The 21,353-nt window shown below is 38.4% G+C and overlaps 1 protein-coding gene and 1 long non-coding RNA gene across 3 annotated transcripts in view; one reads left to right on the top strand and one right to left on the bottom strand.

The window, feature by feature from the left end:
* The window catches only part of LOC115894576, a 160,747-nt gene that overhangs the window by 25,830 nt on the left and 113,564 nt on the right, over positions 1-21,353 (bottom strand). The window lies entirely within an intron of this gene.
* RXFP2 (relaxin family peptide receptor 2) overlaps positions 20,678-21,353 on the top strand; it is a 73,058-nt gene continuing 72,382 nt past the window's right edge. Inside the window, exon 1 of one of the 2 annotated variants that reach the window (XM_010367070.2) lies at positions 20,678-20,858. In XM_010367070.2, the coding sequence (XP_010365372.1) occupies positions 20,810-20,858 (49 nt within the window). In that variant the 5' untranslated portion in view covers positions 20,678-20,809. The remainder of the gene's footprint in view (positions 20,859-21,353) is intronic. The other variant, XM_010367071.1, reaches the window with a different exon arrangement.

Raw genomic sequence — 21,353 nt, 5'->3', positions numbered from 1 at the left:
TTCCTTTCCTCAAATAATCACTATTGCATGCATATCGGGGAGGCCCAAAGAAATGATGATGGAAGGGCTGGGCATACTTATTATTTTGTACTAGTTATGTGACTGCTCAGATTTTTAAAGAAAACATAAAGGACACAACCTTGAATTGCTAATTCTAAAAATCTACCTCTTTTCATCTGAGACATAATAACAAAATAACTCCCTCAAAGACCCAGCTAAGGATTTGAGTTTGGTAGAATAAGTTTCAAGAATTAGATGATTTTCAAATTATTCAGAGTAAGATTCAAGATTAAATAAATAAATACATGTCTAATATTTAAAGCAAACATTTTGTTTTGTCTGGTAGAATTCAGATGTTGACTATTTATGGTATCTTATATGAGTAAACATGGAACATTGATTGCTAAGATAAACCAGAGTTAAATAAACACGATTATAGGAAATTTCTTCTGACATATACATTTGGTGAGATTTGAATTTCTGCTTTGTAGCTTGAAGTCATATATGTAATAATCTTTGGAGGATGTACTGATTCTCTAGAAGAGAGTAATTTTCTCCAGGAACTAAGAAATAGTACCATATGCTTATAACAGAGGGAACATCTGTTAATCACGATTTTTTTTCTTAATTCAGGAATCTTGAAATGAACAAAAAGGGAACAATAGCCAATAAGAGAAACATTAAGACATCAGTAGGTAAATAGATAAATAACCTGAATAGAAAATACACACAAAAAGGAAATACGGCTAGATAAATAGGGAGGAAAAAAATGAAGGTTTAAAAGTTATTGTTAGACTCACTCAGAGAGAAAAGTGCATTCTGTTTAGCATAATACTGATGGGCCAATTCTAGCTGTGAAAAGATAGCCCTAGGACAAATGCTCCCTTAACTGAAAATAACAGTCTAGGTCTCTCTAAAGCTTTCTTTTCAGAGGTCTCTTTACTCCTGTCTTGTGAGATCTGAAACTGAAAGAAGAGGCAGGGTAGGAGGATAAAGAAATATAGAAAATGTTTCCATGTTTCCAGAAATCCACTGATACAGTTTGATGTCAGTCCCCTCCAAATCTCATGTTAAAATGTGATCCCCAGTGTTGGAGGTGGGGTCTGGTGGGAGGCGTTTGGGTCATGAGGTTGGATCCCCCATGAATGACGTGGTGCCATCCCCATGGCAATGGGTGAGTTCTCGCTCTGGCAGTTCACACAAGAACTGGTTGTTTAAAAGCACCTGACACCTCCCCCTTTTTCTCTTGCTCCGGCTTTAACCGTGTGATGCTCTTGCTCCCGCTTCACCTTCCACCATGAGTGGAAGCTTCTGAGGCCTCGCCAGGAGCAGACACTGCCACCATGCTTCCTGTACAGACTGCAGAACCATGAACCAATTAAACTCCTTTTCTTTATAAATGACCCAGCCTCAGGGATTCCTTTACAGCAACACAAAAACAGACTAACACAACCTCCCTAATGGCTACTCAGGCACTGGCTCAGGAAAACCCCTCCCTCTTGTTCTGGCTCAGATTCCTTTCTTCTTTTATTCACTGGCTCTCACAGCATGGTTTCTTACTGCACTGACCTGGGCTAGAATAGCTGTGTCTCCATTTCCATGTCTGTAACACCTTGGTGGTCCGATTTTAAGCATACCTACATTATTCATCTGCTGCATTTCTCTAGCTCTAGTTAATCTCTATTTCAAATTTGCTCTTGCACAGACCCATGTGAATGTTGAGATGGAAGAGTCTCCTGCAGTGTTTGTTCTCCAGTGCATATTCTTCCAGAGCAGGCTCCAGGTTCTTCAGAAACATCTTTTCTGTACATATAACCAATCGCTCCTCTGGGAGGAAGGAGAATCCTGGACTGTTTCAGCTACTCTGGAACTTGCAGAAAGAAAGCAGCTTCAAAGAACCTGCAAAGCTCTTCCCAGACCTACGGAAGTCATGGATTCTCTGACTGCGGCATGCACTCTGACACAGTCCTCACCCACCCAAGCACCTGTTGTTTTGCTTTCAAATTTTGATGTCTAACTATTTTATGCTCACTTCTTTGACAGCTGCATACACAGGAATATGGTAACTCAAAAACTGGCCCTCCAGATCTTCCTAACACTGCTTTCTCTCCATCAATACTTATTTTTGGGGACCCATCCATTCTCAATCTTAGCCCCCAACCCAGTCATCACTGTTACCCAATTTGCAATGATATCCCAACGGAATTCCAGTCCCCTATGCAGCAAAATACACCATCTCAAGTTAGAACATGACCTCCAGTAACGACATCTCGGAGAAATAATATTTTAAGAAAACATACTTTTTCTAATCATAATTAAGTATACTTTAGTTACAACATATCTATTATCGATGTATATGATTATGCTTAGAATCATATAAGGGGCTTGTAATATTGAAGAGAGAAATCCATCAAGGTTGAAAAATCAACTTTTCTTTCTGAGAACTATAAAACATATTTATTAATTTACTCATGAACTATGTGACTCCTAAGATTCCTTCAAACAAATAGTTTTTAATTATTTTATCAATCTAAATCTATTTGAATTTAAATCTATGTGAGTTCTATATTGTGTTCATTTCAATGAGGGAAACGGCAAGAGAGAAAGAAAATGAAAAAGAGAAAAGCAACAGAAGGTGAAGAGAAGCACGCAGGGAAAAGAGAAAAATGGATGAAGGAAAAATCTCCCATTCACTCAATCACCATATATGCGTTAAGGGTTTCATGTGTGCCCAGCACAGAGCTAAAAAGGAGAAACAGGAGAAAGAAGGATGGAATCAAAAGAATGGGAGAAGCCTAGTGGTTTCTGAATTAGAGGGCATCCGGGGTTAACTGCTATTTACTAAAGCTGAAGTGTGTGAGGTGTTACCACCTGGAAGACGAAGTCACCTCCGTTCAACATTTTATCAAGCTAAAATCTGCAAATCACAGTTCTCTACAGCACATCATTAAATCTTCACAGACTCTTCCTGAGATGAAATCATCCCAGTGATAAAATCACACTGGGGGCTGCAGAAGCTCTTGCCAGGCTCACACTCATAACGGGATATCTGCCAAGAATCAGATGAACCAGGACTGAGGGACAAATTTGGCCCATGAGCTGGAGGCTTGCCAAATCCAAAGTAATCCAAGATGCTGGTCCAACAAATATTCTGCAGTATGAGGTCATGTCCTGAGTTCATAGTTTCATGTATTGAAAAAAATGAGTATAATCAGGGACTACTTTTTTATGGCATGCCAACCTTTTTATATTCTTAAAAGATACATTAAATGAAAAGTACTCAATTACAGATGAAATATAAAATTGGTGCCTGTTATAAATTTCAGAAAGACTCAATTTATTAAAATTAGTGAACAAAGAGTTTTTAAATTGCACACCTAGTTCAATCTATTGCTAGCTGAAGACATACTCTGAAGAGTATCAGCTTCTGTCAGTTCTTATTTCAGCAAATGAGGTTTTCTGATTTAGTCAATGACCAGGAATTTCTGAATTGTTGACACTTTTTCTTTCTTAATTCCTTAAAAACCAGATCAGTGTTTTTTATTATTATTACACTTTAAGTTCTGGGGTACACGTGCACAACATGCAGGTTTGCTACATATGTATACATGTGCCATGTTGGTGTGCTGCACCCATTAACTCGTCATTTACATTAGGTATATCTCCTAATGCTATCCTTCCCCCTTCCCCCCACCCCATGACAGGCCCCAGTGTGTGATGTTCCCTACCCTGTGTCCATGTGTTCTCATTGTTCAATTCTCACCTATGAGTGAGAACATGCGGTGTTTGGTTTTCTGTCCTTGCGATAGTTTGCTCAGAAGGATGGTTTCCAGCTTCAAAACCAGATCGCTTTTCTTACCTTCTTCCCTACTGACCCCTCCAGTTTTCTGATAGCAGTGGCTTCAGAACTATGTCTGAGAAAAGGCAAAGCAAAGAAGGATGAAATATATCCTGCTTTAGAATATTGGAAAAAGAGCTTTATAAAGCTGTAATATTCTTATTTAGCAATTGTGGTCAGTAAGTTTCTCATTATTTATCATTTAGACTTTTAAGCTAAAGTGAGATAAAACTTAGTATAGATTTCTTCATATTTTCTTAAATTCTATTTGCATTTTGTGAAATTATTTTACTGAACTGTAAAATATTTCTTTATATAAACTTTTTTGAAGGATTTACTGTATCATAAAATATGATTTTCCTAATGTCTGATGCCCAAGTCGTTTTCAGAGAAAGGCATTTTGGTTTTATAATGAAAATCAATGGGCAAGTAAGACTAAATGGAAAGAAACTGTACAGATACTATGGTTGGGAATGGAACTATTTCAGTATTCTGTTATACATTAAGAATTTGGAGTTCTGCAAATTTACCAGAAAGAAAACAACCTCACCAAAAGGTGGGCGAATGATATGAATAGACACTTTTCAAAAGAAGACATTTATGCGGTCAACAAACATATGAAAGAAAGCTCATCATCACTGGTCATTAGAGAAATGCAATTCAAAACCACAATGAGATACCATCTCACACCAGTTAGAATGGCGATCATTCAAAAGTCAGGAAACAACAGGTGCTGGGGAGAATGTGGAGAAATAGGAACACTTTTACACTGTTGGTGGGACCATAAACTAGTTCAACCATTGTGGAAGACAGTGTGGCAATTCCTCAAGGATCTAGAACTAGAAATACCATTTGACCCAGCCATCCCATTACTGGGTATATACCCAAAGGATTATAAATATTCTATTCTAAAGACACATGCACATGTATGTTTATTGCAACACTATTTACAATAGCAAAGACTTGGAACCAACCCAAATGCCCATCAATGAGAGACTGGATAAAGAAAATGTGGCACATATACACCATGGAATACTATGCAGCCCTAAAAAAGAATGAGTTCATGTCCTTTGCAGGGGCATTGATGAAGCTGGAAGCCATCATTCTCAGCAAACTAACACAGGGACAGAAAACCAAACACCACATTTCTCACTCATAAGTGGGAGTTGAATAGTGAAAACACATGGACACAGGGAGTGGAACATCACACACCAGGGCCTGTTGGCGGGTGGGGGGTAAGGGGAGGGAGAGCATTAGGATAAATACCTAATGCATGAGGGGCTTAAAACCTAGATGACGGGTTGATAGATGCAGCAAACCACCATGGCACATATATACCTATGTAACAAACCTGAATGTTCTGCACATGTATCCCAGAACTTAAAGTAAAGTTAAAAAACAAACAAACAAAAACTCTAAAAAAAAAGTGGAGTTTTGGCGAGATTTTTGGATACAGAAATTCCTGCCAAAATTCTATAATGTAAGAGCTCAGTCATAAACCAGAGCTCAGCTGGCAGAGACTGCTTTGCCTCCTACAAACCCCCCTTTAAAAGGCTCAAGAAATCAAGAATGAGGTACAAAGTTGCAAAAGCAGTGGATGCTGGAAATATGGGTCAACCCACTGGAAGAACTTCAACTCTCCAGGGTCCAAGTAGGGCCCACAGGTACAAGAGTGAGGGTGAACTAGAAAGGCACAGCCCATCTTAGATGTCTCTGTACCCCCTCCTTCACAGTCATGGGGACTCTACAGGCCACGGGGTGGGCTGCCAGCCTCCTTGATCCACAGAGTCCCTTTCTGAAGGAAACAAGCTCATTTCACAAGCATGGCAAACCCTTTCCTCCTAAGAAATGCTCTTTCTTGCTAACTTTAGGGACTGTAATGTCCAGTACTACAAAAGACCAAGTGTAGAAGCAACAGTTGTTTAGTTCATGTAATTCCTTATGTTATAAATTTATATGTGACAAGGACTGCCTTAAGAATTCAGGATGAAATGATGAAGATACAGCCTTTGCATGAATATAATAGTAAAACAAATACACACAAATTAGAATATAAAAAAAATCCTAGAGGCCAGATGCGGTGGCTTACGCCTGTAATCCCAGCACTTCAGGAGACTGAGGTGGGCAGATCACTTGAGGTCAGGAGTTTGAAGCCAGCCTGGCCAACATGGTGAAACCCCGTCTCTACTAAAAATACAAAAATTAGCCAGGTATGGTGGCATGTGCCTGTAATCTCAGCTATTAGGGAGGCCAAGACAGGAGAATCGTTCAAACCCAGGAGGTGGAGGCTGCAGTGAGCCAAGATCGCACAACTGCATTCCAACCTGGGTGACAGAGCAAGACTCAGTCTCAAATAAAACAAACAAACAAACAAGCAAACAAACAAACAAAATTCTAGAAAGCATTTCCCAAGGCCTGAAAGCTATGAAGGACATTTCACAGGTGGCAAGTGGACCATTGCAGTGTCTCTTCTCCCATTCCTTGGTAGCCACTCAGCCCTGCCTCTTAGTTAGGCATATTGCTCCCTACAATAAAAGACTCTGCCTCTCTTTCTCCTCTGGGCTATGCTGACATAGTGGAGCTACCAGGTCAGCCCTGGACACCCATTTTTCCTGAATTATTTTACATGAAAAAAAGGTGCATTTTTATTTTACATTGTTATTTGGGGGCTCATCCGGTGAACCTAAATCTAACTGATTCAAGGGGCCAGTCACATGACGGGGGAAGGCAGAAAGGGCCTAGCTTAAGAAATAAAAGGAGGCACACAGGGCCAGGAAAGAGAAGACGTCTGAGTGTTCTGCACTCTGTCATTGTAGTATGGAACTTTCCTACTCCTAGCAAAGGAAGATCTAAATTCTGGTTCAGAACCACTAAGCAGTCACTCCTCATTCTAGTAGAGCCACGGTAGAAAAGTAAAACTGTGGCCCAACAGCTTTGACTAGAAGACCAGGATATCAACCAGCATTTCAGTGGGGAATGAGGTAGCAGCAACAGCAAAGGTTCCCAAGAGAAAGTACCAGTGGTGTGTGTGTACGTTAACAGTCACACTAATGTGGCAACAAAAATGTCACACTTTATTTAGAAACAGACTTTACTTATTTTCAAGCTTCTGCTTGAGAAGATGGCAACAGTCTTGCCTATTGTAACATGCACCTGTATCCCTACTTCCTCATGTTCATGCCCTTGTGAAATCCTCTTTCTTTCAGTAGGGGGTAGGACCAGTGATTTGCTTATAATCAATAGAATATAAGCATGTAGGTGTGTAGTAGGCTCTGTCATCTAGGTTGGTGTAAGTATACTCTGTGATGTTCATGCAGTGATGAAATTGCTGAACAACGCATTTCTCAGAATGTATCCCCACCAAAAAGAGACACCTGACTGTAGGCAGGAAGAAGTACATAGGTTAAATGCAAACACTAAGCCATTTTATGTCAGGGACTTGAATATCTGTGGATTTTGTTTTCTACAGGGGGGATCCTGGAGCCGGTCCTCTGTGGATACTGAGGTACAACTGTAAGGTTTCACCTTTTAGTTCTAGATCTCCAATCCATTGGGAGTTTATTTTTGTGTTTTGTGTGAGATATATATCTAATGTTGCCTTTTTCCAAATTACTATTTCATCCTCCAGTATCTTCTTTCTCTGTTCCATTTCCCATAAACTGCCTGATCAGTCTTACTAAAACAGTTGCCTCCATTCTTCTCTTACTCAGTGGCCACAAATGGCTTCTTGTCATTTGTTGCGTCAAATCCAAACAAAGGCTTCATGCCAAAAATTAAAGTTCTCTATGATATGCACCATCTAATATATTCAATTCCTTCTCTATAATCCTAAAATGCACCTGTTGCCCAGCCTTTCAGCTAGCCTTCAAAATGTCCTCTGAACTTTGGAATTTTGATAGTGCTGTTCTAACTTTTTCTTTCTGTCTACCTATAAGAGTGCTACAACTCCTTAAATCAATATATTTGAAGAAATAATTACTGTAATTTTATAAATGTGGTAAGAACTGAACACCAACAGATCCAAGAAGCTCAACAAACTCCAGGCACAGGAAACATTTTTTAAAAACAATAAAGGACACATTATAATCAAATTACTTAAAACCAATTGTGAAGAGAAAAATCTTAAAAAGAACTAGAAGTGGGTAAAGACCCATATTCCAAACTAGAAATCAAAAATAAGAATAATCAAAGGCTTCTCATTGAAAATAAAGAAAGAAAACAGGGAAATATCATTTTTAAAGCAGTGATATCAAAAAAACAAAAACAAAAACAACTATCAGGTTTGGGAGAAAGACTGAGATAGTCTATGAAAAACTTTTAGATGCTAAGAACAAAGCATAAGATCATTTAAACAGAAGTATAAAACAATGTGACAAAATCCAACACCCATTCATGATTTAAAAAACAACAACAGCACAAAACTCTTAGGAAACTAAGAATGGAAGGAAACCTCCTCAATCTGATCAAGAGAATCTAGAAAAAAAATTTACATTATACTGAGTGGTAAAAGACTGCATGCTTCCCCCTAAGATCAGGAACAGTCAAGGATGTCCACTCTCATCACTTCTATTCAACATTTTACTGAAGGTTCCAACGTGTGAAAAAAGGCAAGAAAAAACATACAAAAGGCATACAGATTGGGAAATCAGCGTAACTGTCTTTATTGACAGATGGCATGATAATCTATGAAGAAAATTCTAAGTAGTTTACAAAAAAGCTACCAGAATTAGCAAGTAGGTTTAGCAAGATTTCTGTATATGAAGTTAATATGCAAAAACAATTGTATTTCATATACATGCCAGAAACAAAAAATTGCAAATGAATTTTTTAAAGATAGAGTCTTGCTCTCTTGCTCAGGCTGGAGTGCAGTGGCATGAACATGGCTCACTGCAGCCTCAAGCTCCTGCGCTCAAGTGATCCTCCCACCTCAGCCTCCCAAGTAGCTAGGATTACAGGCATGCACCACTGCACCTGGCTAATTTTTTTTTTGTAGACACAGGGTCTCACTGTGTCATGCAGGCTGGTCTCAAACCCCTGGCCATCCTCCTGCCTCAGCCTCCCAAAGTCTTGGGATTTTGAAATGAAATTTTATTTTAAAAAATATAATTTCCTATAACATCTAAAAGAATGAAGGATGATTTTAACCAAATATATGCAAGATTTGTACACTGCAAACTACTTTCATGGCTGAAACTTTCATGGCTGAAAGAAATTAAAGAGGACCTAAATAAATAGCCACTAATACCATGTTTATGAATCAGAAGATCCTATATTATTAAGAAGTAAATTCTCCCCAAATTTATTTCCAGATTCCACACAACTCCAATCACAATACCAGCAAATGTAGAAATTCACAAGCTCATCCTGTGGAAATGCAAAGGGCCTAGAATAGCATAAGCAACGTTGAAAAAGAACAAAGTTGAGAATGTGTTTTGAAGACTTATTACAATGCTACAGGAGTTAAGACAGTGTGGTATTAGCCAAAGGTTCTATTCTATAACTCAATAGAATAGAATAGAAAGAACAGACATAGACCCACAAATGTATGGTCAATTAATTTTTAGCAGAGTTTTCAGGGTAATTCAATAGGGAAATGATAATCTTTTTTTTTTTTTTTTTTTTTTTTTTTGAGATGGAGTCTCGCTGTGTCGCCCAGGCTGGAGTGCAGTGGCCGGATCTCAGCTCACTGCAAGCTCCGCCTCCCGGGTTTGCACCATTCTCCTGCCTCAGCCTCCCGAGTAGCTGGGACTACAGGCGCCCGCCACCCCGCCCAGCTAGTTTTTTGCATTTTTTAGTAGAGACGGGGTTTCACTGTGTTAGCCAGGATGGTTTCGATCTCCTGACCTCGTGATCCGCCTGTCTCGGCCTCCCAAAGTGCTGGGATTACAGGCTTGAGCCACCGCACCCGGCCGGGAAATGATAATCTTTTTAACAGCTGTTGCTGGAGCAATTGGACAGCCATATGCAAGACATTGAACCTTGACTCTTTTCACATACCATAAACAAAAAAATAACTCAATATTTATTATGGACTGAAATGTAGGAATTCAAATTTGTGTAAGTGTGAACATAAAATTAGTGATTTTATTGTATATAAGCTATAACAACTTGTTTAAATAAATATTTTCAACAACTTGTTTAAATAAATATTTTCATTATTCTACAACACATATTTTGCTTATTTTGTTTATATTGAGTGCTAAAAGAATGAGTTAAATTCTCTTCTCCTAGAAAGCTAGTATTTTACAAAGACCCAGTTCAAATCATAATCTCATCTAGCAACCACAGGATTTGTCCTAGGAAAGTCTTATAGATAAAAAATCTGTGTTTCCTAAGAAACACAGAACTGCATACAATGTTTCAGGTTTTCAGGAGAGTTCCCATATGCATCCACTATATCCACTAAAGGCTTCATATATCATTGAGCTTGGCAACAGCTATATAAGAATTATAATTCCAAACAGTTCTTTATATAGTTACCTCAAGAGATTTGTTGATGAAACACTTCAACAGCAAATATCTTAAGGTAAAATTGAACAACATAAAAATAAGAAACTGATAGAAGAACTCTGCTTTAGTAAAGCCAAACCGCCCGATAAATATTTCTTAAGCACCAAGCTCACATACATGCCACAGAAACCAATGATGATGTAAGCTTTGGCCCTCCCCAAAAACCAGCAACCAAACCACTCCTGCAAAAACTGGTATTTATTACTGAATCACAGGCTGCTGTTCTGTTAACAATATCTGAATGTGATCCTGCCTGATATGGTTGTTGATATGTTGTATGACTTCCTAAGTAACTGGTTGTTAATCATGTCAAATAGAAAAATAACACTGCCAGGTGTGAGGTGAATAAAAACTGTAACTATTATTATCATACTCTTGGAAGAGAAGCCTTCTCACTTTCTGATCTTCCCTAAGAAGAAAAGAAAATAATAGATACAGTTCTGGAATTCCCTGACCACTTCCATGGCATTCTTCAAAGTATGGCTATGACATTTGAAAACCTCTCATTGTTTTAGTTTATATTTCTTTTTTAAATTTATTTTTATTTTTTATTTTTTTAGACAGGGTCTCACTCTGTTGCCCAGGCTGGAGGGCAGTGGTGCAATCTCGGCTCACTGCAACCTCCACCTCACGGGTTCAAGCAATTCTTGTGTCTCAGCCTCCCAAGGTAGCTAGGATTACAGGTACGCCACCAGGCCCAGCTAATTCATGTGTGTGTGTGTGTGTGTGTGTGTGTATTTTTTAGGTAGAGTTGGAGTTTCACCATTTGGACAGGCTGGTCTTGAACTCTCGGCCTCAAGTTATCCAGGAGTTCCTTGAACTCCTGGCCTCAGCCTCCCAAAGTGCTGGGACTAAAGGTGTGAGCACCACGCCCGGCCCCCAGTTTATTTTTCTTAACTGTTCTCTATTGTACATGTTCACCTTATAAGTGTTTGTCACTGATTGCTCTACTACATAAGTTCTTTCTCTCAGCACATCCGCTTTTCATATACTGTGTTGTTAGGCACACAGCAGTGAGGATGTGTCCTCCTGCCAGTCCAATCTTCCTAAGTCATATCATATTAGATGACACATATATTTTATATCTATAATGTAATAATGAATAATATGTATGTTAAATATGGCTAAGTGAACATCATGGATAGACTCAGAGATGTACAGAATAGAAGGAAATATCTGCAGCCTCAGGAGGCCTGTGGAAAGCGAAGGAAGTTCAGATTCTAGACAGCTAGCTGTGCTCTGTGATGTGTATATATACATAGAAAAGCTTCAGGCCACTGTTGGCACCAGCCAGTGAAATCATTTCTCTCTCCAGTACCTCAGCCCCTATCTCAGCTGCCTTCCTGAATCCCTTTGAGATCCCTTGGTCCTTGGTAGAACCCAGGGGACTCCTAACATAAAGCCTTAGAGCAATTGTCCTAGAGCAATGCATCTGCCTTGGAGGTGGCTTTGTGATTTAATAGAGAATCTCAGTCTTTCTCTGGCTCTGTGCTTGAAAAAGTCTAGTTATTTGACCTCATCAATTTCATTGAAATAAGCTACTCTATATCCCATGAAAATATACAAATATTTCAACATTTTCACAGAGTTTAGTGTTTTAATATTATTTTCCCTGTTCATTTGTTAACTCTGTATGCCTTAAGTACCCATTTTGAAATCTATAGTATTGTATTGAAGGATCCAGCTAATTTCAGAATACAATTATTGTATGACTTCCTAAGTAACTGGTTGTTAATCGTCTCAAATGGAAAAATAACACTGCTGGCTGTGAGGGGTGATTTTTCTTTTCCGCCTCCTTTCCTTGGGTTTACTCAACTGAAGCCTGTGTATGCTAGTTACATAATAAATGCTCATTAGATAGTGATCTGATATTAACTGTATGTGGCCCTAGTATCTTCAGTTCCTTAGAACTGTAATGACTTTTAATGAATATCTCCTATTATGTAACACCTGAGTGGTTTTAAAAATTTAATTGCATTTCCCTTTAGCTTTTCAATCCCTTTAGTCTTAAAGTATTTTAAGGAAATATTTTGGCAAGTGAAACTCCTTGTTTCCCAGACTGCACCTCTTTCCTGCATTCTGACGTCTATTTCTACCTGCTGGCTGGACATTGCTGTCTGGATGTTCCTCAGGTTTCTCAGGCTCAGCACACGGAAATACCCAACCTCATCCTGACCAAATGCTCCCCTTCGCAGGTCTGTTATTTAGTGGCTCAACCCAGAGACCTGAGAATCACCCAAGACTTCTCTTTCTCCCCCTTCCTCCCATGGCTCATCATCCCATCAATTCTTCCTCCAAAATACATCTCACATCTGTTTCCTCTCCTCATTCCCCCTGCCATGCTGTTGGTTCGTGCCTTCTTACATGACTGCGGTATATCTTACAGGTCTTCCTGCCTTCAGGGTCTGTCCTCTCCAGCACACCCCCTCCATGGGGCACGCCAACCTTTTCTCCCCTCCTTGATTCAAGCTTTGCAACTATTCTCCCTTTCCCACCACGTGAAGTCTACATTTCTTCCCATGGCTTAAAAAGCACTTCACGGCCGGGCGCGGTGGCTCAAGCCTGTAATCCCAGCACTTTGGGAGGCCGAGACGGGCAGATCACGAGGTCAGGAGATCGAGACCATCCTGGGTAACACGGTGAAACCCCGTCTCTACTAAAAATACAAAAAACTAGCCGGGCGAGGTGGCGGGCGCCTGTAGTCCCAGCTACTCGGGAGGCTGAGGCAGGAGAATGGCGGGAACCCGGGAGGCGGAGCTTGCAGTGAGCTGAGATCCGGCCACTGCACTCCAGCCTGGGCGACAGAGTGAGACTCCGTCTCAAAAAAAAAAAAAAAAAAAAAAAGCACTTCACATGCTCCCCTCTTCTACTTGCACGCGATGCCCGCCCACACCCCCCTTCACTCCAGCCTTCTACATACGCCACGCCCCCTCATACTTCATCTTAAATGTAAACTCCAAATTTCACGGACGAACACATCAATAAATGAAATAAAAATATACATCCTGACTGTCCCAGGATTGCCCAAAGAGGAGTAGAGTTAACTCGGATATTCAGAGATTAATCTGTGTATTGAATAGTTGGGGCCTTTCTTTTGCTCATTAATTCTTTCATCTAAAATGAACTGTTTAGGGCATCCTGGGGAAGATGTTTTTATCCTGCTAACTCTCGGGAACAGGAGGAGGAAGTGGCTGGCAACTGAAGGCTGGAACACTTGCTACTGGTAATCGTAGCTGTTAATGTTGCACCTCTTGAGATACTTAAAGAATTCTCTGTCTTGGTTCCATTTTGTACACGTTTGAAAAATAATCTGCAGAAAAGAGCTGTGCTAGAAGGACTTCATAGCTCCCAAGAATTAAAAAAAAAAAAAATCCACTTGATCAACTTAATTCCTTTTTCTTTATCTTCCCTCCCTCATTCTCCTGTTCCACTCTCTTTTCTAAGCTGTTTCACTTTGCAATATATTGCTGGTAAAGAGTTGCAGGGTGGCCGGGCGCGGTGGCTCAAGCCTGTAATCCCAGCACTTCGGGAGGCCGAGGTGGGCCGATCACGAGGTCAGGAGATGGAGACCATCCTGGCTAACACGGTGAAACCCCATCTCTACTAAAAAAAAAATACAAAAAAATTTAGCTGGGCGTGGTGTCAGGCGCCCGTAGTACCAGCTACTTGGGAGACTGAGGCAGGAGAATGGCATGAACCTGGGAGGCGGAGCTTGCAGTGAGCCCAGACTGTGCCACTGCACTCCAGCCTGGGCGACAGAGCGAGACTCCGTTTCAAAAAAAAAAAAAAAAAAAAGAGTTGCAATCTTAACTTGTTTTCTCCTAAGTATTTGATTCAAAACTCCTGTATCTAAAGAAATACAGTTGGGGTCATTAATAAAGAAAATATTTTTATCTGAAAAAAAATTCCCAAGAGTTAGCAGGATGAAAACTTTTCTGGATACTTCAGGCAGCTGTCAGAATGAGGGAAATGAGGTAATCGAGAAATGGAGCACAGATCAATGTTCACACTCGCGCAAAAGGCGAGATAGGAGAAGAGAGAGAGAGAGGAATGGTCGTTGTGGGTTTTAAGCTCAGATGAGGGCCCCTGTGGGCTCAGCCAGGTCTGTGTTTTACAATTCTATCAAATGTAGAGCTGGCATAATGAATTCGAAATGAATTTAGATAAAAATGATTTGTGACTTTTCACTTTAAATCAAAGATCATTACCCAGCAATATATATGGTTGGCACTCTATAAATAAAAATACATTTATTCAGGGTAAACTTAATACACAGACTTGGAAATTTAAACAGCCCCCAATAACGTTCTAATTTATTTTATATTCCTTGAAGTTTTCAAATGAAGGCACTAAAAGATTATGATACATATGCCTTAGAAAATAGCACCTGTCGACTAAATGCATATTGAGGTTCAGTCACATTACACAGAATTTCGGAAAGACAAAATAATTTAATGTTTAGGAATCGTTTGGTGGATAATAAAAGGAATGCCAGCTCTGGAAGTAATCTTTGAATAATTCACTATAAGAAACTTGGGAATAGTATATAATGTGGAACACATTCCAAAAGAAGAAAAGCTCTGCAAAGAAAAATTAAATTTGTGTATTCATTTATGCAATATACACAGCACATGCCTCTAGGCCAATCACATCAGATTTAGTCTTGTAAAACTAAGGATTACACTGATGATTTCCAGATTTATCTGTCTGAGTTAAGTTTTATTGTGGCAAACACAGCAGCAACAATAAAGTCCAAGTCTCAGTGGCTTACACAATAAACATGTATGTCTTGCCTATGGGTCTGTGGCTGTTGTGTGGCTCTTCTGGGCCTAGCTAAACTCTGGTTCAAGCATGGCCCATGTGACTCTCATTCTGGCTAAGGAATGGGGGAGTACAAATGACCATGCCATACCACAAAAGCACACATAAAACCTCCGCTGGGCTCACGCCTGTAATCCCACCACTTTGGGAGACCGAGGCGGGTGGATCACGAGGTCAGGAGATTGAGACCATCCTGACTAGCACGGTGAAACCCCGTCTCTACTAAAACAAACAAACAAACAAACAAACAACAAACAAAAAAATTAGCTGGGCGTGGTGGCGGGCACCTGTAGTCCCAGCTCCTTGGGAGGCTGAGGCAGGAGAAAGGCGTGAACCCAGGAGGCGAGGCTCACAGTAAGCCGAGATTGCGCCACTGCACTCCAGCCCGGACGACAGCACCAGACTCCCTCTCAAAAAGCAAACAAACAGACAAACAAACAAACAAGTCTCTGCTGGAAGGTGGCATATGTCTTATCGAGTCACATTCAGTTGGTGAAAACAAGTCTCATGGTCAAGGCAAAAGTCAATGGAGCAGAAAAATACACATTACCCACTGAGAGGCCCTGTCAAGGCACACGGCAAAATGTGGGAGCACATACTCTTATTACGGGGAGTGGAATAATCGGAAACAATAATCGAATACACCATAATATCTCTAATATGCTTTTTGAGTATCCACCCAGTTTTTGGTCTAGCCCGCAATCTTGGGTCACTGCAACCTCCACCTCCCGGGTTCAAGTGATTCTCCTGCCTCAGCCTCCCCAGTAGCTGGGATTACAGGCACCCGAGGATGCTCTCAGTTTCACACAGAAGCAAGAATCTGTTTTACTTCCATCTACCCTTCAGACTTACTTTAGCGTGTGTGCCTTGATACCACCGGGAGAATAGTTGACACTATTTCTTAATCTCTCAATCCATCAATTAAGAGGGACAGAGCTGAGGTTTCACCTAGTGACCTTCGCAACTCAGATTGTTCCCCTCCCTGAAACGCTATCAAACTTTTGGTCTGCGTTTTTCATTTTGGTTCTTACCTAACTTCTTAGTATTCATATATCTTGTGCATGACTTTATTTTACATTCCCGTTAAAAGATCGTTTTGTGGGGTACACAATCTTTAGTTGTCAGTTATTTTTTCTCAGAACTGTGAGCATTACTACACTTCTGGCTTCCGTTGCTGTTGTTGGCAAGTCTGCTAACATTCTAATTTTCCCTTTGTAGGTGATCTGTCTTTTCCCTCTGGTTTCTTTTATATTATACAATTTCAAAACTGAATGTGTAAATACAGATTCATTGTATTTGTCCTGCCTAGTAGAAGTTGTCCTTGCTGTATCTATAAATTCTTGTATTTTATTGGTTCTAGAAAAAATTCTCAATAATTATCTCTTCAGATATTATCTCCTCTTCATTGTCACTAGTTTCTCCTGTGGGGACTATAATTAGCTGTGTGTTGAAATTTTTCCTGCTTTCCTCCTAGTCTCTTCTTTCATTTTTTTTTTTTTTCATTCCCTGTTTATCTATGCTGCCTTCTGGGAACTTTCTTCACTCCCTTATTTCCATTTACAAGTTATTTTATCAACTATGTCTTGACAGCTCTTTACCGTATCCATTGAGTTTTAAAATTTTAGGAACATATTTTTCATTTCTGAAAATTCTCTTTGTTGCTTTTTGATGGTTTCTTATTCCTTATTTATTCTTGTAATTGCAGTCTTTAAATAGCTTACATTCCATAACTGATCATCTCAATATTTGAAGTACGTGGGGTTCTAAATTTATTGCTTTGTTTCTGTCAACTTTTACCCATATATCCCTGGTTGATCTTTGATAATGAGCTCATATTTAGTTGATTTTAACCTGGATAAAATGTAGGGGTTTCAATTAAGGATATTTTTATTATAGAGTTTGCATTTCTTTTGCAATGGTGCTACAGGACACCGCCTTTCATAGTCTTTAGCCTGATCCTTTGAGGAAGCTCTGGCTTAGCGCTCAGATTTGGCCACTGATTCAAGGCCTAAAAGTTGTAGTGCTGATATCTGCATTTTTTTGCAAACCAATCTTGCTTTTTACATTTGTTTACTGTGCTCCATTGCCATTTCGGCATTTGGTTTTTATTTTTGTCATGTATTTTCCCTTTAGACTCGATTGCCCTCATTTTGAAGACTCCAGAAATGCAACAAAATTGTTTTATGCAGGAGCTATTACAGCATTTTCAAGCAAGAAGTCTTTTCAGTGTATCTAATCTACCATACTGCCAGTAGTGGATATCTCAGGGTTATTTTTTACTCTGGGTTCGTGGCTATGCTCCTAATAGTTGAGCTTGCCAAGAGTTGTAATTCCCAGACAAATGAAGCATGACTTAAATTATTTTAAACTTAGAACATCAAAATTAGAACACTTAAGCCCAGGCATGGTGGCTTATGCTTATAATCCCAACAGTTTGGGAGGCTGAGGTGGGAGGATTGCTTGAGCCCAGGAGTTCAAGACCAGACTGGGTAACATAGGGAGATCCCATGTCTCCAAAAGAAGAATATGAAAAATTAGTGGATGTTGTCACATACACCTGTGATCTCAGCTACTCAGGAGGTTGAGGTAGAAGGATTGTTTGGGCCTGGGAGGTTGAGGCTGCAGTGAGCAATGATAGCACCACTGCACAAGACCCTGTCTACAAACAAACAAACAAACAAACAAACAAAAAAACCCCTTAATTTAGACTTTCTTAATCAAAATGGACCCTGTGCCAGAACTGGTTTGCTCACCTGATGGACACATTATGTTGACTATGCTGATGAGATTAGGTGATTGTTAGGTTTGCTGTGCCCACAGGGTGCAAATAAATCTTACTGAAAAATGACAATGCTATAACCTCATATATAAAGGCTAATATATAGTTATAAACACAAATACTTAGCTAGTATGGCTGAATTACTCAGATTTTACTATAACTTGATTTATGGGAAGGAGGCTATTCAAGGGAACATTGCCATTATTGGCCTGCTATCATGAGCTTGGGAGTCGGATGTTTATTATTCTATAATTTATCTTTTTGAGGACAGATCTTATCTATTCATATAATTTGTTCTTTGAATATCAGTAGGTCTGGTTTTCCCCAAAACAGAAAGTGATACTAACTGCTAACGGATCAGGTTTGGTGCATAAGAGGCTATATAAAGTAAAAAGGCTATAGAAGTGAGAAATGTTTACAAGGCTATACTCTCACTAAGTAGAGTAAGTGTTTAGTAAATATCTTAATTGAAAACATTAATTTGGAAAGATAATGAATTATACCCTATATAAAAAACAATCAATCATGAAAATGTGTTAAAATTAGGGTTTCTGACCATTTTTAAATAAATTATGTTCTTGATTTAAGAATTTTATATTTAACAATAGTTTCCAAGATGTATACAAAAATGACGCTAGAAGCTAAGAAAATGTCTGCACCCTCTCCCCACCACATAGAACTAGGTAATTAATGCTTTCAGTAAATAAATTCCCTTGAATTAGCCATAATTATATTGAATTGTTTTATACAGTAAATAATACATTCACATGAGCTTTTATAGTATTATTGCTAAAAGTAAGGGTCCTACCAACAGGAGACTGGGATGAAGGGATGAGCTGATTCAGGCAAGGATCAATAAAATACACTTGTGCAGATTCAAAGTTAATTATCCAGTGAGGATTCAGTTTGCACAAGTCTTTCATCTCAGCTCCGCATGAAGCACTGTCTGGAGCCTCCTTACCAATTGTGGCTCTAAGAATAGAGTAAATTCATTCACTCTTATTTAAACACATATATTATATCCCTGTGTAAATGTCAATCATTTCAGTTTCAGTGCAAAAGACTGGATATTCACACCAGATAAGTCAAAGTTAAAACATGTTAAATGAAATGGTATTTCAAAGCTTGCATATTCTACCTATAAAAACCAGTGAGCCAAAGATGTTCCTATTATTTATAATTATTGATTTCTGAATGTTTGTGTTAATATATTTCAAAGATTAACATTGAGAAGTCTCACAGAAAGGAATAACAATACCATGAAGAAATCTAAACTAATTTCTTTGACATCCTGACATTTCTTATTTCTCCAAAAATTACATTTTCATAGAAAATACATTTGTACTTCAAATAGACTTATGATGGACAATTCATGGTATTTAATTGCACTTAAAAACTCATGCTCAAAATTTCAGTACCAGAAACTAGCATCCATCATCTCAACAGCAAAACACAAAACATGAGAAAAACTAATCATTCCTTTAAGTGAAATAAGGTAATTTTTACCTAAAAAGGCCTCGAGGTTAGTGAGGGAAAAAAAAGATGCTTGAAATGTAAGAAAAGATCTTGAAGTATTTCTTTTCATCTTCATTCTCTCTGTTGCTTTTTCTTTTGATTTGAAAGATCAGATGAGACCACATATAAACGTATCTGGGAGGTGTCTTAGGGAATTTAACTCACTTCTTAGAAAGAGAAAAGAACTAAATACATTATGTGATAAATACAGTATTTTTTATTGTAAATTCTGTTTGAATCCTTGTTCTTTCAAAGGCTACAATGAAGGAAAGAAAAAGGAAAACCCCATATTTTATGATTTGTGATGACAATAGTCACCACAAGATAGTTTTTTCAGTGTTGTTAGGACACAGTTAACAACAATATATAAGAGAATCTGCATCATTCAGTCACAAAATCTTCTCTCCAAATCAGAACTACAAACTGTATTCTAGATAGATATTTCCCTGTTAGTAAAATATAAACTCAGACACAGAAATTCTACATCTTTTTGGAGAAGTCTTAATGATTACACTGGGATCAACAGAATCCTACAACCAAAAGTCCCTTTTTATACTTTAACTTGTACTAACTATGCCGTTGAGAAAGCTGCTTTCAGGATGTAAGAACTAAATTATAATTAGTGTTTTCTAATAGGTGTGCAATACAGAGCTGGAAGGAAGAATAAAATTATTCACTTCAAGAAAAAGGAATATGATTATGGAGGAATTATGTGAAGTGAAAATATTGTATGAATGTTTTACAGTAATTATTTAACACAGCGCCATATATTTATCTTTTTATATGTCATTTGAAAAAATTTAAGTATATTTGAATAGAAGTGGGTGTTCTTTGTGTATCTGTAAGTAAGCAGCTTTTTGACATTTGTTTATTGCATGAAAATATAATTGTAAAGAGTTTCATAGCCTATTCCATGTAAGCCTATATCCTTCATATTTAAGAACTTCGATATATGTTTGGATTTAAATAAGAGCAAATTGTTGTACATGCTTTGGAGGAAAAAAAATTTTTAAGTGATTAAAAATGTTTCTTATCTAATAATACCAAAGTCCTATTATACCTCCTTTTACACACCATAATGAATTAGTGATCAAGAACACAACTGTAGATTTAAACTAAAAGAAACAAAAGAGAAAGAACAAACAAGACAGCCTGCATCGGGGGAAGAATCCGTCTCCCCTCGTGCCAGTAAAGTTCTAGCTGTGAGCATGCTCAGAACATGGGAGGCACTGAAATTACTACATCAGAACTCCTGCTGAGGTATGAGGAGGATACGTCTAATAACTCAATTGCTGTAAACCTATGATTATTTTTCTGGTTTTAAACATCTCTTCAGCCTCAGATTGATGACAATGTTCTTTCTACTTCATTTCATCGTTCTGATCCATGTCAAAGGTAAGGCTGCTACTTTCTCGCTTTAAATGAGTGCAATTCCCAAAAAATACATTTCTATGTAATTCTATGGCAATTGTAAAAAATGTATTGGGGTGTTAAAAAAAAAAACGGACATCAAATTTGCCTTGTATTTGTCATTACCTTTCGTTGCTTTTAGTCCTATATAGCCTAGTAATTTTTAGATGCAACAAATTTTTCATGGAAGCATGCCTTTGTATGTTATTAAAGCTGTAGATAAAGTATGTCAAAAAACAATGTTGACTATATCAATTAAAATGCAGAAAATATTTTTGGCATTTGTTTTAAAAAGTACAAATTAATAAACTAAAATTGTGTTTTGTGGAATTTCAATCTGTTGAAATATGTCCATAAAATTCATGTAATTGTTAGTAACTATCTTGCGTTAATGTAATTAAACTGGGAACTCCAAAGCCACAGGCAGATCTAAAAACAGTATCTGTCTCTGAGAGTAAACCTGTCTAAAATAAAGTTATT

This window comes from Rhinopithecus roxellana, chromosome 18 (assembly GCF_007565055.1).
Source record: "Rhinopithecus roxellana isolate Shanxi Qingling chromosome 18, ASM756505v1, whole genome shotgun sequence".
Lineage (NCBI taxonomy): Eukaryota > Metazoa > Chordata > Mammalia > Primates > Cercopithecidae > Rhinopithecus > Rhinopithecus roxellana.
The sequence above is the reverse complement of the archived record's forward strand: the minus strand, read 5'-3'. Positions and strand labels throughout refer to the sequence as shown.